Source organism: Mauremys mutica, chromosome 10 (genome assembly GCF_020497125.1).
Source record: "Mauremys mutica isolate MM-2020 ecotype Southern chromosome 10, ASM2049712v1, whole genome shotgun sequence".
NCBI lineage: Eukaryota > Metazoa > Chordata > Testudines > Geoemydidae > Mauremys > Mauremys mutica.
This window is the reverse complement of record NC_059081.1, coordinates 15626830-15639854: the sequence shown is the minus strand read 5'-3', so window position 1 is coordinate 15639854 and position 13025 is coordinate 15626830. Positions and strand designations below refer to the sequence as shown.

At 43.0% G+C, this 13025-nt stretch overlaps 1 protein-coding gene across 2 annotated transcripts in view; it reads left to right on the top strand.

Moving 5' to 3' along the window:
- Positions 1-3045: 3045 nt before the first annotated feature.
- The window catches only part of DPP10 (dipeptidyl peptidase like 10), a 416863-nt gene continuing 406883 nt past the window's right edge, over positions 3046-13025 (top strand). Inside the window, exon 1 of one of the 2 annotated variants that reach the window (XM_045032139.1) lies at positions 3046-3876. In XM_045032139.1, coding sequence (XP_044888074.1) covers positions 3802-3876 — 75 coding nt within the window. In that variant the 5' untranslated portion in view covers positions 3046-3801. The remainder of the gene's footprint in view (positions 3877-13025) is intronic. The other variant, XM_045032140.1, reaches the window with a different exon arrangement.

The window sequence follows — 13025 nt, the reverse complement described above, 5'->3', positions numbered from 1 at the left end:
ATGGCCTTTAACAGATCTGACACTGCATATCTTACATTACTTGAGTGATAAAACCAAGCAAGTCAGAATACATGTGATTGGGCTTTGATTAGTACAGCTGCATCCAGCAAGCTGTGACTAAAACTAAATATATTGTGACTGCCAGCATCCTTTGCCTCATTGATTAATAGTGGCACTCCAGCAACATGGAAGACATTCAAAACAAGAAGTTTAAAGGAACCAAAACATGGTTTTAAAACACAAAACATGCACAATTAAAACAGTAAAATGAAAAACTGTATTATCTAATAAAGGGGTTCAATAATTGTTCAAGTAATGTTCACTAGAAATGTACCGTAAGGGGCATGATTATGTAGGTGTGGCTTTTAGGATTTATTATTATTTGTATTACACTAGCACCTAGAGGCCACAATCAAAATGAAGGTCCCATTGTGCTATGTCCTGTATGGACAAATAATCTCTGCCTTAGAGAGTGTAAAGGCTAGAGGTAGGATTAGGGGAAGGGATGCAATATGACGGCAAAGTGATAAGGGTGATGTTTGATAGATGTCATATTGATTCACTTTTCTTTTTCTTTGTGTGGTGCATGTGTGAGGGGTTCCCCATTGGCTGCAACCTGGAACTAGGGCATCACTAAGCCCCCCGACCCACCAGCTTGGGCTCCCTTTTACACTGTTCTGCTGTGACAAGATGCAATGCCCTCTCTAGCCTGCACTTTCACCAGCATACATATAGGTTGGGACACACCCAGCTGCAGTCACATGCAGGCAGGCTCTCTGACCAACTCCCTGCATGGAAAGGCTACAGCTAGCGCAACTATCAGCTCTTCAGGCATGCACCCCCTCTGGATTATAAACCCAAAATTATAACCTCTTGCACTGCACAGGGAACTGTACAGCGCAAGATCATAAAATGCACCCTCTCCCTCAATGTGGAGCAGAATATGTAATAGCCTTTTGCCCCTGAGTTATGAATCCCACACTGATTTAGATAGAGCAAAAACAAGTTTATTAACTACAAAATACAGATTTTAAGTGATAGCAAACAGATCAAAGCAGATTACCTAGCAAATAAACAAAAAAAAAACCCTAAACTTTATATACTGAATAGATTGGATATGAATAGCAGTTTCTCACCCAAAGAGATGATGCAAGCAGGTTGCACTTGCTTACAGCTTGGAATGCCTAGGTGTTCCACAGGCTAAAAATCCCTTTAGTCTGGGTCCCGCACTTCCAGTTCAGTTTTTGTTCCTCAGGTGTTTCCAGGAGTCTTCTTGAGTGGGGAATGAAGAACACTGGATGATGTCCTTCCCCGCCTTATATAGCTTTGGCATATAGGGTGGGAACCCTTTGTTTCAAAGTTTGGCTCCTAGTTCCCAGACCTGTGTTAATTATTGACATCCCAAGGTGGAGTCTAGAGACGTGTGGTCTCATCACATGTCCTTGTAGAGTCATAGCAGTCACCACTTACAGGCTGTTTGGAGGGCACACAGGAAGGCTCCCTAGGTGAGAGATAAGCTTCTCCCAAGTCCTATTGTTTTCCTAATGGCCCATTCCCCACCCACTGTTTAGAATGAAAACATCTTGTCTAGTGGGCATCCCCCAGATGTAATTACATTTGAAATGCAGACAATCAATATTCATAACTTCAGATACAAAAATGATACATGAATCCAAATAAGATAATCATATTCAGCAAATCATAACCTTTCCCATGACATCTCACAATACTTATCTTGCATAAAATACATCACAACTATGTCATAATTATATCATATCAATATCACCATGAAGAATGTGGGGTGTAGTGTCACAGCATGCATATAAAAAGTGAGGCTGAGATAAGGTGTAATAGTAGAGGGATAGCTCAGTGGTTTGTGCATTGGCCTGCTAACCCCAGGGTTGTGAGTTTAATCCTTGAGAGGGCCACCCAGTGATCTGGGGCAAAATCAGTACTTGGTCCTGCTAGTGAAGGCAGGGGGCTGGACTCAATGACCTTTCAGGGTCCCTTCCAGCTCTATGAGATAGGTAAAGCTCCATATTATATTAATGGGGGGGAAGTTATGGTAATATAGAGCAGTGCGGAAGGAAGTGAGAGCAAGGGAAGGAGAAGAGAATGAGTGGTTCAGGGATGGTGTGGAAGACAGAGAGGAGCTGTGGGAATGATGCCACTGCCTTGGGCCCTGTGGGGAACAGTGAAGTCTTTGTGTTCCTAAGTGCTGGCTCTGCCCTGGATCTCTGTTTCTCTCACATGTGGTTTGGAGGGGCCTCATCCACCAGTGTGGGTTCTCCCTGCTAATTCTGGTCATGCAACAGCCTGAGGCCAAATCTATGGATGGATTAGTTAAAGTAGTACTGAGCAGAAGACTGCTGAAACCAGGGATAACCAAACAGCTTGGGCTTGATTTTCAGAGGTGTTAAATACCTGAACCTACCATTGATGTTAACTAGAGGTGTAGGTGCTGCGTACTTATGTCCAACATTGGACAGTCAAAAACTTGGACTCCTCCAAAGCAGTGGCCGCTTATGAATAGGCTGGTCACTGTGCAGAATCAAGGCTTCTCACCCTAGTTATGCATATTCCCCAGGTGCTGATCCTGAACCTTTCCAGCCCCTGATTATTTCCTGATATCTGGTAGCCTAGTTTACACCTGTAAATCCAGTAGAAGGATTAGGGACTAACCTGCCCCCACACACCTGTGAACATGGCTCCCAGCCAAGTAAGCATTATACAGGCTATGTAGGTAGTCTCAGATATGACTGTATAAGGGATACAACAAGCAACCTGAGAATTTGATCCATATCCCCAGCTCCAGCCCTTCTTTTCGGGCTGGAAATGGCTGAGGCTGAGGCTGGGACTGCAAATCTCTGGCTGCTTTTTTTTTAACTTTGCCCGTTCCCCTGTCTGCGTGTGTAGGGTGTGTGTGTGTCTGTGTGTGGGGGGGGACAGCTTGTCAGATCCTGTTAAAGCCAGATCCACAGCGCCCCCCAGTCCAGCCCAAAGAGCCCAGGGGCAGCTGCTCTTCGCTGCCCAAAGAGAGGATTTACCAGAGCTGCGTAGGGCCGGGCTCCCAGGGAGGCGGGTGAAGGCATTTGCAGCGGGGGCCAGCCCCCAGCCCAAGCCGGCGGCAGGAGCAGCCAGAGACCCGCCCCCGCGCTCTGGCCGGGGGCTCGGAGTGGGCTGTTCCCGCCGAGGAGGGAAGCGGAGTGTGACAGCGGCGCCTTGTTGCGCTGCCTGTCCATTGCTCCAGCTGTGCAGCCAGCGGCGCTCGGCGGCGGGACGCTGCTGCTGCGAGGGAGCCCCCGCTCCGTCTCCTCCGCACCTGCCTGGCCAAGGAGGGCTCTTCGGAGAGCCGCCGCCGCCGCCGCCGCTGCTGGAGGGGGCGCGCACACTGCAGTAATGCGAGCCCGTCCCCTCCTGGCGGGGAGCGGGAAGCCGGCCGAGTCCCAGCCCCAGCCCCAGCCCAGCCAGGTGTTCCGCTTCGGTCTGCGGCTGCCGGCCCAGAGCGCCCAGTGACCCGCCAGCTCCAGGCTGCGCTGCCCCGGGGCGCGCTTCCTAGCGCTGGGCTCCGGCTGGAGGGGGGGTTGCGGTAGCTGGAGAGGAAGAGGGGAAGAGAGAAGCTGCTGCTCCTTGGTGCTCCTCTTCCCCCCCGCCCCCCCCGCATTTGCTGCCGCCGCCGCCGCTTTGCCAGTTCAAGGCGAGCAGGGAGGCGGGTGTCATGCAATTGGTGCCCAGGGAAAGGTCTCCGAGGCTGAAGTACCAGTGAGAGGAAGAGCAGCGGAATCAAGCCGGCTCTGTGCAATGACAGCCATGAAGGAGCAGCAGGCAGCGCCGAACCCGGGCAGCCGGGGGAGCCAGGCTCAGCAGCAAGACCAGGTAAGAGTTTGCAGGAACTATTCCGGGGGGGGGCTCCCTCCTTGTCTCGCCCCCGTTCTCCCAGAGAGGCTTGAAGATTAACGCACCTTTCATGTGTGTGCTCCCCCCCCCCCCATCGCTGACTCCAGACGAAGTTGTAGCAGAGGGTGGGGGAAAGTGCGGTCTGTGTGGCCAGGGAAACGCTGCCTCCCTACGAGGTGTCTAGAGGCGCGGGGAGGGCAAGGGGCTGCCGCCTTGCTCTAGAGGGGACGGGGGCAGGTTGGCTGATGCAGCCGCCGCAAGAAGGAAACAGACCCTTTGTGCCCTGGGGGTGGGGGGGCTGCCTGGTTCGGGGGGGATACAGCAGCCGCCCTTAGTGGAGTACTTTGTTCCCCTGCAGGCGAAGACTTTGTGGGGGTGGGGGGAGCCTCCTTGGACCCATCATTATTAGACGAAACTAAGCATTCGGATGACCTTTCCAAGCGTGTGAACGGAGCAGCGAGAGGGACCAGAAGCCTGTTAACTAGGGGAGGGAGGCTACAGCTGGAGGAAGATTCAAGGGCTTTGGGGGGTTGTTAATATACGTTTTAAGGAGTCCAGATTTGAAATGGGCTCCCAGCGTGTCTTGGCTGCGGTGCTGTGTCTGCTTCAGGTGGGGGCTGGAGAATTCAGAATGCGAGTCAGGGCTCCAGACTTGGAGCATTGCGCTCCTGTAGCATTCGAGGCGGTTTGGGTGTCATTTCCATAGTCCCCCCCCCCGGAGAATCGTGCAGGACTCTGTGCTCTTGCTTGCCCAAGTTGCATCAAGTGAAATAAATACACGAAGTGATCAGTCTCTACAGATGTGTCATGTTTACATCAATTAGTGGCTCTAAGTAGAGGCTGTCAGCTATTAGGTCATTGGATAATTATGGCACTCTGGAGAGGAGCAGGCTGATACTATCAGAGATGGTGCTGTACGCTTAAGATACGCTGGGAAAGGTGTAATTCTTTCCATGTCAGTCACTTTAGCTGCCAAGCGCTAGAAGTGGGGCTGAAAGGAGTAATAAGCTTAAATGTCCGGTACTGGGATGCGGGAAACCGTTTCGGTTCTCTGCCTGCTCTCTAGATAGAAAGCAGAAAGGGCGATCCCTAGATCCGTGGGGAAGACTAAGGGTCTTTAATACTGTGAGAATTCAACACCTGTGTTTTGCCTAGTGCTCCCCATATCCCTGCCTGTTCGCCCCCTTGGCAAATGTGTGATCACTTTGGTTTGATGTAGAAGGTGAGAGAGATTATTTACTAGCCTTACAAGTGTTAGAGCAGCATTTCATACAGCCTTTTCGAAGTCATGCCGCTAAAAGCCTTTGCACTGTGTTTATGTTAATAAACGGGGCTATTTGGAAGATGATGTGTCTCTCAGTACCATGCTTGTAATAACAGCATAACAAGCAGTTTCAATATATAAAGGCTTGGCCAACCAGGGAATGTCTGTTAGCAGAAATCATCTTTCAGCATCACAGAACCTTAAGTTTCCTTAACAGGCTGCTATTTCTCACTGGTGCTCTTGGATGATGGTACCAATACGTTAGAAAAGATTGGTTGTGTGAACACTCTCTCATGAAATCTCTGATCACTAACCTGTGACCCCAGATGGTTACTTCTGGTGCTGCAGAGTTTGAAATGGTGGGAGGAGGAGAGGAGAGCAAAGAAAAGACTATAAATGCTGAAAATAGTACACCTAACCTCATCAGTGTGTAGCTGAGTCCAGTTGATGACGATTTTGTATTGCGTGCAAAACACCTGAAATTTTGCAAACTCATAAAGATTCTTTGTGAGGTTGCATTTTTCTTACTGCTCTCAAGACTGAGGCATCCCAATTTTTACATTTTGAAACCAGCATTTTTCAAAACATAACCAAGATAAATCACATTTGTTTCATTATCAGACTAATCAATAGGATTTACAAATATATCAAAAAAGGAAGTTGATATTGAAAAGTCCCATGTTACAGGTTTATGTGTTAATTTAAGTCAAAGGATCCTATCCTGAAAATATTTACCTATGTTTAACTTTAAGTATGTCAGTAATCCTACTGACTTCAGTGGGGCTACTCACATGAGTAAATGTAAACATGTGCATCAGTATTTGGAGGATTGGGTTTATGTGTATGCATTCTGACATTTTTTCCTGTGATATCGAACAAAGTACTCCATTTCAGCTGGTTTTGAGGAGGCTTTCAATATTCTGAATAAATTGAATGCGTCTGTTATAATAGTTTGAGACAGAATGACTGGGTTGTTGCTGTCGGTGGTTCCTATTATGTGTACAGAATGATTAAAGTTTACAAGTCAGCTGGTGTAGGCATTTGTTGCTACGGTATGATCAATCTCAAGCATTCACAGAGCTCTTCATTTCAATAAAATATCGTATTTGCTTTCTTTTAAAAGACAGTGCTCTTAGCCAACATCAAAGATGGTTGGCTCTAACCACTCACTATGGCTTTATTTTAAATTCACACACAGTTGAATTACCAAAATGGCCTTTTGTTGTTAAAGCTATAAATCTTTTTTAAATATCAAAGCAGTTTGTTATCTATCAAACTCTATTTCTTCCTACTGCCCTATTACCTTGAACTGAAGAACAGTATTCTATTCTCTATTAATTTTAAATAGCTGTAAAGCTTAGGAATATGCTTATCGTTATTTCACTGCTCTACAGTTTTCAACCTCTCTTTCAGCTAATTTGTAAGTGAATGGCGATAACTGTGGTTCTCCCTGCTGTATGCAAACATTAAATATAGAAGAGAACAAAGTTTTGCTAGGCTCAGACTGAACTGTGTTGTGAAATTCCTGGTTTCCATACATTTTTTTGCACAGTGCTTAATATTTAAATCACACATAACAGTTGTTTGTCAGAGTTGAATTTTATATACAGAAGAAGATTATTCTCTTTATTTTAAATGGTAATTGACTATTGAGAAGGTTTTAGGGGTCCAATCCTGCAGTAAAGCCCATGCAGCATTCAATTGAAGCCAGTGGGGATCCAAATGGATTCAAAGATCTGCCCGTAGCATCTATCTAGATACTTCATATGGTCTCTGTAAGCATCATTTCTGCTCATGTCACAATAGTTAACATATTTTTCCTCACAAGACTTCTGCAAGGTAGGGAAGTATGTCTATCCCCATTTTACAGATGGGGAACTGAGGTCCAGAGAGACTAAGTCCAGTTTTGCACTAGAAACTTCTATTGGTATAGTAATGTTGGATTTTTTTGTCACACTTCTATACTAACAAAAGCCTCAGTGTAGACACAGCTTGTACCAGCAAAAGCTGCTTTTGAAGGTATAGATTATTTTTCTTGCTGAACCAGTATAAACTATACTGGCTAAAGCCCTTCTTTGCTGGTATAAGCTGTATCTACATTAGGAAGGCTTGCTGGCATAGCTATGCAGGGGAACAGGAACTCAGGACTGGAAGGGAAATCCTGGGTCATTGAGTCCATACTCCAGCTCTTGCAGGCAAAACTGTCATATAAACTCATAAATGTATCAAGCTCTTTCTTAAAACTAGTTAGGTTGTTTGCCCCTACGATGCCTGTTGGAAAACTGTGCCAGAACCTCACCCCTCTGATGATTAGGAAGCTGCTTCTAATTTACATCCTACATTTATTCATGGCTAGTTTATACCCATTTGTTCTTTTACCAACACTTTCCTTTAGCTGAGAGAGCTCTTCTCCCTCCCCTGATGTGTTTATAGAGAACAATGAAATCTCTCTCTCTCCTGCTTCCCCCCAACCTTACCTTTCACTTTGCTAGGCTAAACAAGCCAAGCTATTTTAACCTCTTTTCATAAGATAGGCCCTTCATTGTCTGCACTTTTCTAGTATCAACCTGGCCCAAGTCAACGTCACACAGAAAATCTGTGGTGAAGCAAGGAATTGCTTGTGGGTCTTCTCCTGCAAACACCCGAGTACAGATATAACTTTACTCATGTGAGTAGTCAGACTGAAGTCACTGGGTTTGCTGCAGTAAGTTTTCAGGATTGGGACCTGAGTTATCACAGTAAATTACAACTGGCTGTTACAGTGACTTTCCTGGTTAAACAAAGGTGTTATTTTACTGACTGAAACATTAATGGTCACTTACTTAGAAATAAATTTGGCATAACTTCTTATTGAGTACTTTCCTCAAGAAAGTAGTTGTAAACCAGCATTCCCCTGGGCAAAACATCTAATAACTGTATATCCCTCCCAATCTCTTCCCTTCAGTATCCCCTCTCCCTTCACTTTTATTTCCACTATCTTGTTCCCTCCTAATTAAACTCATTCTGCTTGAGTGATTCCTTTTTCTCCCATACTGTTGGTACGTTTACACTGCAGTTGGGTGTGTAGTTATAGCATTTGTTGACATACCCAAGCTACCTTATTCTGTCGAGCTTCTGTACTGGTAGCTGTGAAGTTGTAACAGCATAGCCGTCAGCACGACCTAGCTACCCCAGTTATTACCCAGCTGTACAGCCCATAGTGAAGCTGTACTGCCTTAGCTCCACTTCTATTGGTGCATGAGCTAGCTACATTAAAACTGGCTCACCTATGTCTACACACGCAGCAGTCACACTCACTAATTGCATTATAGGCACACTGTGTGTCTGGCTTGTCGATTTTTAAATTGTAGGCTTTCAGGGCAGAGACTGCCTACTACTTTGGGTTTGTACAAGGCCTAGCCCAGTAGAACCCCATCTATAGTTAGTCCTTAGGCAAGATTGTAATAAACAATACTATTGATGTTTTTAGAGAGAACTTTGATAAATTAGTCACATTCATTCCAAACCTTTTGTTAAATGATTGCTGCTGTTTATTTCTAAAATTATGTTTTTACATTATCATAATTTATCTGCATAGAGGAAAATACCTTTTCAATTACTCTTATTTCCGCTGAACTCTGCCTGAAAGCTTGCTTCATAAATTATTTTAGCTTCCTGAGTTCTACCTGTGTAATACAGCAAATGGCATTTGTCAATCCGTAGTTTTTAACAGCTGCCCGTGGTCTTAGACAATAGCTCTTAGTGATCATAAAAAAAAAAAGCGCTGTTTAATAGTCAATAACCACAACAAATTTGGTATCTGTATGACATGCCAGTTCATGCATATTGCTTTTTCTGCAGATGCAAAACTAAGATCATTCCTGTCGGTATTAACATTGTGAGGCTTCAGTCTGTTTACCAAAAAAAAGATGATCTACACCACCTGGTGCTTGCTGTTCTTTGTATGAGCAAAGAGATCTTTGAAAATTTTAATCGTTCTCCTCTGAGTCTCTATTATTCTCTCACACTTAAGTATTTTTTTTTTAAATTTAGTTTTAAAATACAGGAAACTAAAATTTTCTTTAGCAGTTCTGAACTACAATCCATTACTGCAACTCTAAGTTAATATATTTTTAAAATAGATATGTGAAAGTTAATTGTGTGCTATTCTGCTATTATAAGGCAGTTATTGGTTGAGCATAAGAGTTAACTATAACTGTATAATATATAGACAGGCAGAGCTCCTATTGAAGTCAGTGGGAGTATGAGTATTGCCTTTATTGTAAAGTGCAGTGGATTTAAGAGCAAGAAATTTAAACTCCGCTTTCTCAGGGCTAAGTTCTGAAAATTTAAGATGTAGTAAAGCCCCTATTAAGTTCAAATAAATTTGACCTCCAAGAGAGTTTAATCTCTGTATGCATCAAGGTTTAGTTTTCAGTGAATAAAAGGTGAAATAGTCTAATGTCTTTTGTGTGTTCTTTCATCCTGTTATAGTGGTTTCCCCAAACTAGGCCCTAATCCTGCAAAGAGAAGTAAATTGGTGGACACCTGTGTCTGTTCAGTGGGGATCAACATGGACAGAGGAATCCCTGCACATGGATCTCTTTGCAGGATCAGGGCCTTGGAGGACACATATTTTGTGTTTTGGTGGATGGTCCTATTAAGCTATTTTTCATATGTTTAATTTTTTTAAATTATTTTATGTTGTCTTTCAAAAACTTACAAGACTGAATTTTTACATTATGTGGTACATTCACACATAGGAGACAGTGGATGAGCATTGGCCTACTTTTAATGTGACAATATCGATCTATTGTAGATATTCCTATATAAGTACTGGTCTTGAACAAGATCTGTCTGTTCAGTCAAAATTATCTTTTCCTGCTTGGATACACAGAAAAACATGAGCTCTTACATTACACACTAACCGCAGTTTCAGCAAACTTGAAAACTTGTAAGATTTAGTGCTCTGTTTAAAAGGTATTCAGCTCCAGGTAATGATTGTCTCAGAAATTCTTTCCATATGCTGTGTGTGTTTGTGTTTTGAGTTTGCTTAGGATTGAAATAAGAAATCAAAATCAAAAGTGACTTCACATTTCTCCAAGTTTCTGTAGCTAGCTTTTTTTTGACTTGTAATATTATTGTGATATATCAAATGTATTGATTTTTGTGGGTCAATACAAAGTCAGATACATCAGGTTTCTAAGGTGGAAAAATGAGGAAGAGTGGAAAAAAGATAGTTCATTATCCCCAGAATTTTATGGCAACAGTTAAGATTTAGATTCAGATTCAATTTCTTACACCGGATGTGAGTGAGCCATGCCATTTCCATGCTGAAGACAGAGAGAAATATTACAAACCTAGATTATGCGATCAAGTATATGAATGCCAGCCCAAGAAGCTTATTTGAATCTGCATTAATAATCTTGCTATAGGGTTAGAACTATATTTTTCAAGCTCTACATGCAGGAATTGGGTATATGGGGAATGCAGAGAGCAAGTGAATATTGAAATCATTTACTCTGCCTTGAATTGCCCCCCTCCTGACAGGTGGCCACACACCCTTCGTTCACAAGACTGGTTTCATACAAGAGGAGAAGTCAGGGTGGGGGTTGGAGAAAAATGAGCACATTTTCCTTTCTGGGTATGTGTCCTGATCACCTTCCCCACAGGACTACCTTCATGATTTCAGTGGGACCACTTGCATGCACAGGACAAGCAGGTTTGGGCCCTAAATAGCATGACCTATGTAGGAGCAGGACTATATATGTTGCAAAAAGGCCATTTGTGTCTAGAACCTCAGACATCCTGGGTGCATGCAAAAGTCATACCATGGGTATTTAAAATGCGGTGGTTTTTTTTTTTTAAAGAGTTCTGAAGCAAACTTTTAAGTGAGTAACTTATAGGGCTTAGTTCTACAGATCTTTCTAAAGTGAACCTCCCATTGACTCATTTACCTATTGACAATAGGAAAACAAATTAGACTGAAATTCACATACCTATTGCCGAGTGTCCAATACTTGAGCACTTAAGACCAAATCGTCACCCCAGGAGCCAGGCTGAGTAACTGGCTGTGCACTGTGGAACTCAAAAAGGGCAAGGGGAAAAGGAAGCCGGTTACAGAGTAAGAACATAGCTATTAGGCTGGAGGGGCTTTCACTCGCATTTTATAGTCCCTCCAGACCTGCACAAGAACCCCTTTATCTTTGTTTTGTTTCCAAAATAACCTACAGGTAATTCTTATGGAGTAGAACAGAACTGTATTTTCTGTTTGTGGGGCCCTCTGCCTCTGTAGCGGTGACACTAGGATTTGCCTCTTCACACACAACTTCAATGGGATTTCTGTGGTGTAGAAGGCTTTGCATGGTTCTTATATGCTGGAACAATTTTTCGTTTACAAAGTGTCCAAGTTGACCCCAGGAACTGGAAAATATCTGTTATACCAAATATGTTCAAATATAATTTCTTTGCCTCTTTCTGGTAGCCTCCCATTTTAAGGTACTGCAGGGGACAAGCTACTTTGATAATTAATAAGGAGAAGGAAGCGTTTAAGCAAACTAAATTGCTGTTGAATAGTATTATTCCACTGTACGAAAGTCCTTTTATTAGCTTTGTTTGTTAAATTGTAAGGCATTTAAAGACTTTCATGGATGTGATGAGGAAAAATAATTACTCTTATAAATTTTCATACTGGTAAAATGTGTGAATTTAATCCCTGAATCAGTATCTGGGCCTGACCACTGAAGTCAATGGAAGTCTTTCCATTGATTTCCCTAGGTTTTGCACCAAGCCCCATCTGCTGTTAAGTCCGTTTGGGTTTACAGTACTGTATTTAGCACGTACTTTATACTTCTCATAATTAACTCTTCTTTCATATTGCACTGACAGAGTTAGACAGGAATGTGAGTAGCTGCCTTCAAGTCCATTGCCAGAGATGCCTTTAAGTCTTCTGCCAAGAGGTAGCTATAATTTGATGACAAACGCTTTCTCACTTTTAGAAGACCTATGTCATTTCTCAGTCCATGCAGTAACCATAAAACCTGTGCTGTCTCAAACTCTGCTCCTTTTCACTTTAATCATGCAGTTCTTTTATGCTCCACTAAGCTATATCGAATAATGTTCATGAATATATGATAGTAAAAAGAATAATGCTGATGGTGACTGATGATGATAAATTACAGTATTTATCCATTAGGAAGGACATTGGATGACCTACAGAATCGACGGCTGAAGCTAGAAACCTTTCCTAATTGTTCTTAACGCTGTTAGGAACTTGAACATAACTTATTATATAGAGATTCTGTACACAGGGAGTGATTCAAAATCAAGATAAAAGCCCTCTGATACTTTGAGACTGTTGTATAAGATAATTAATTAGTAAGTATAAAATTGCACAGTGATTTAAAAAAATAGAAATTACTTTAATAGAGCTGTTGGACGTGGACATGTTTTGTGGTGATATAGCTGATGGATTTTTGTGGCATGGCAGGGAAGGAAGGGGAGAGAGAGCAGACATGGTAGACTTGTTCTATAGCTTAGTGGTTACGGCACTAGGCTAGGATGTGGGAACCCTAGGTTCAAATGACTGCTGTAGCTGAATGAGAATAGGTTGGTATAAAAAAAATTGCTCTGAATCAGGCAGAGGAGCAGGGGACTTGAATTTTGGTCTCCTACATTCCAAGCCAGACATGCTAAAAAGCTTAATCTTTGAGCCAAAATAGACATTTTGACACACTTCAGTTTTTGTGCATTTAAGATATTTTGGTATTGTTCAGACGCAGAACAAAACCACACTTCAAAACCTCAAAAGTTGCAGTGACACGGAACTGTCGTCCTCTAGCTATTTCTACCCTTTAAAGATTTTGGAGAGTGTCTAGGGTAATAA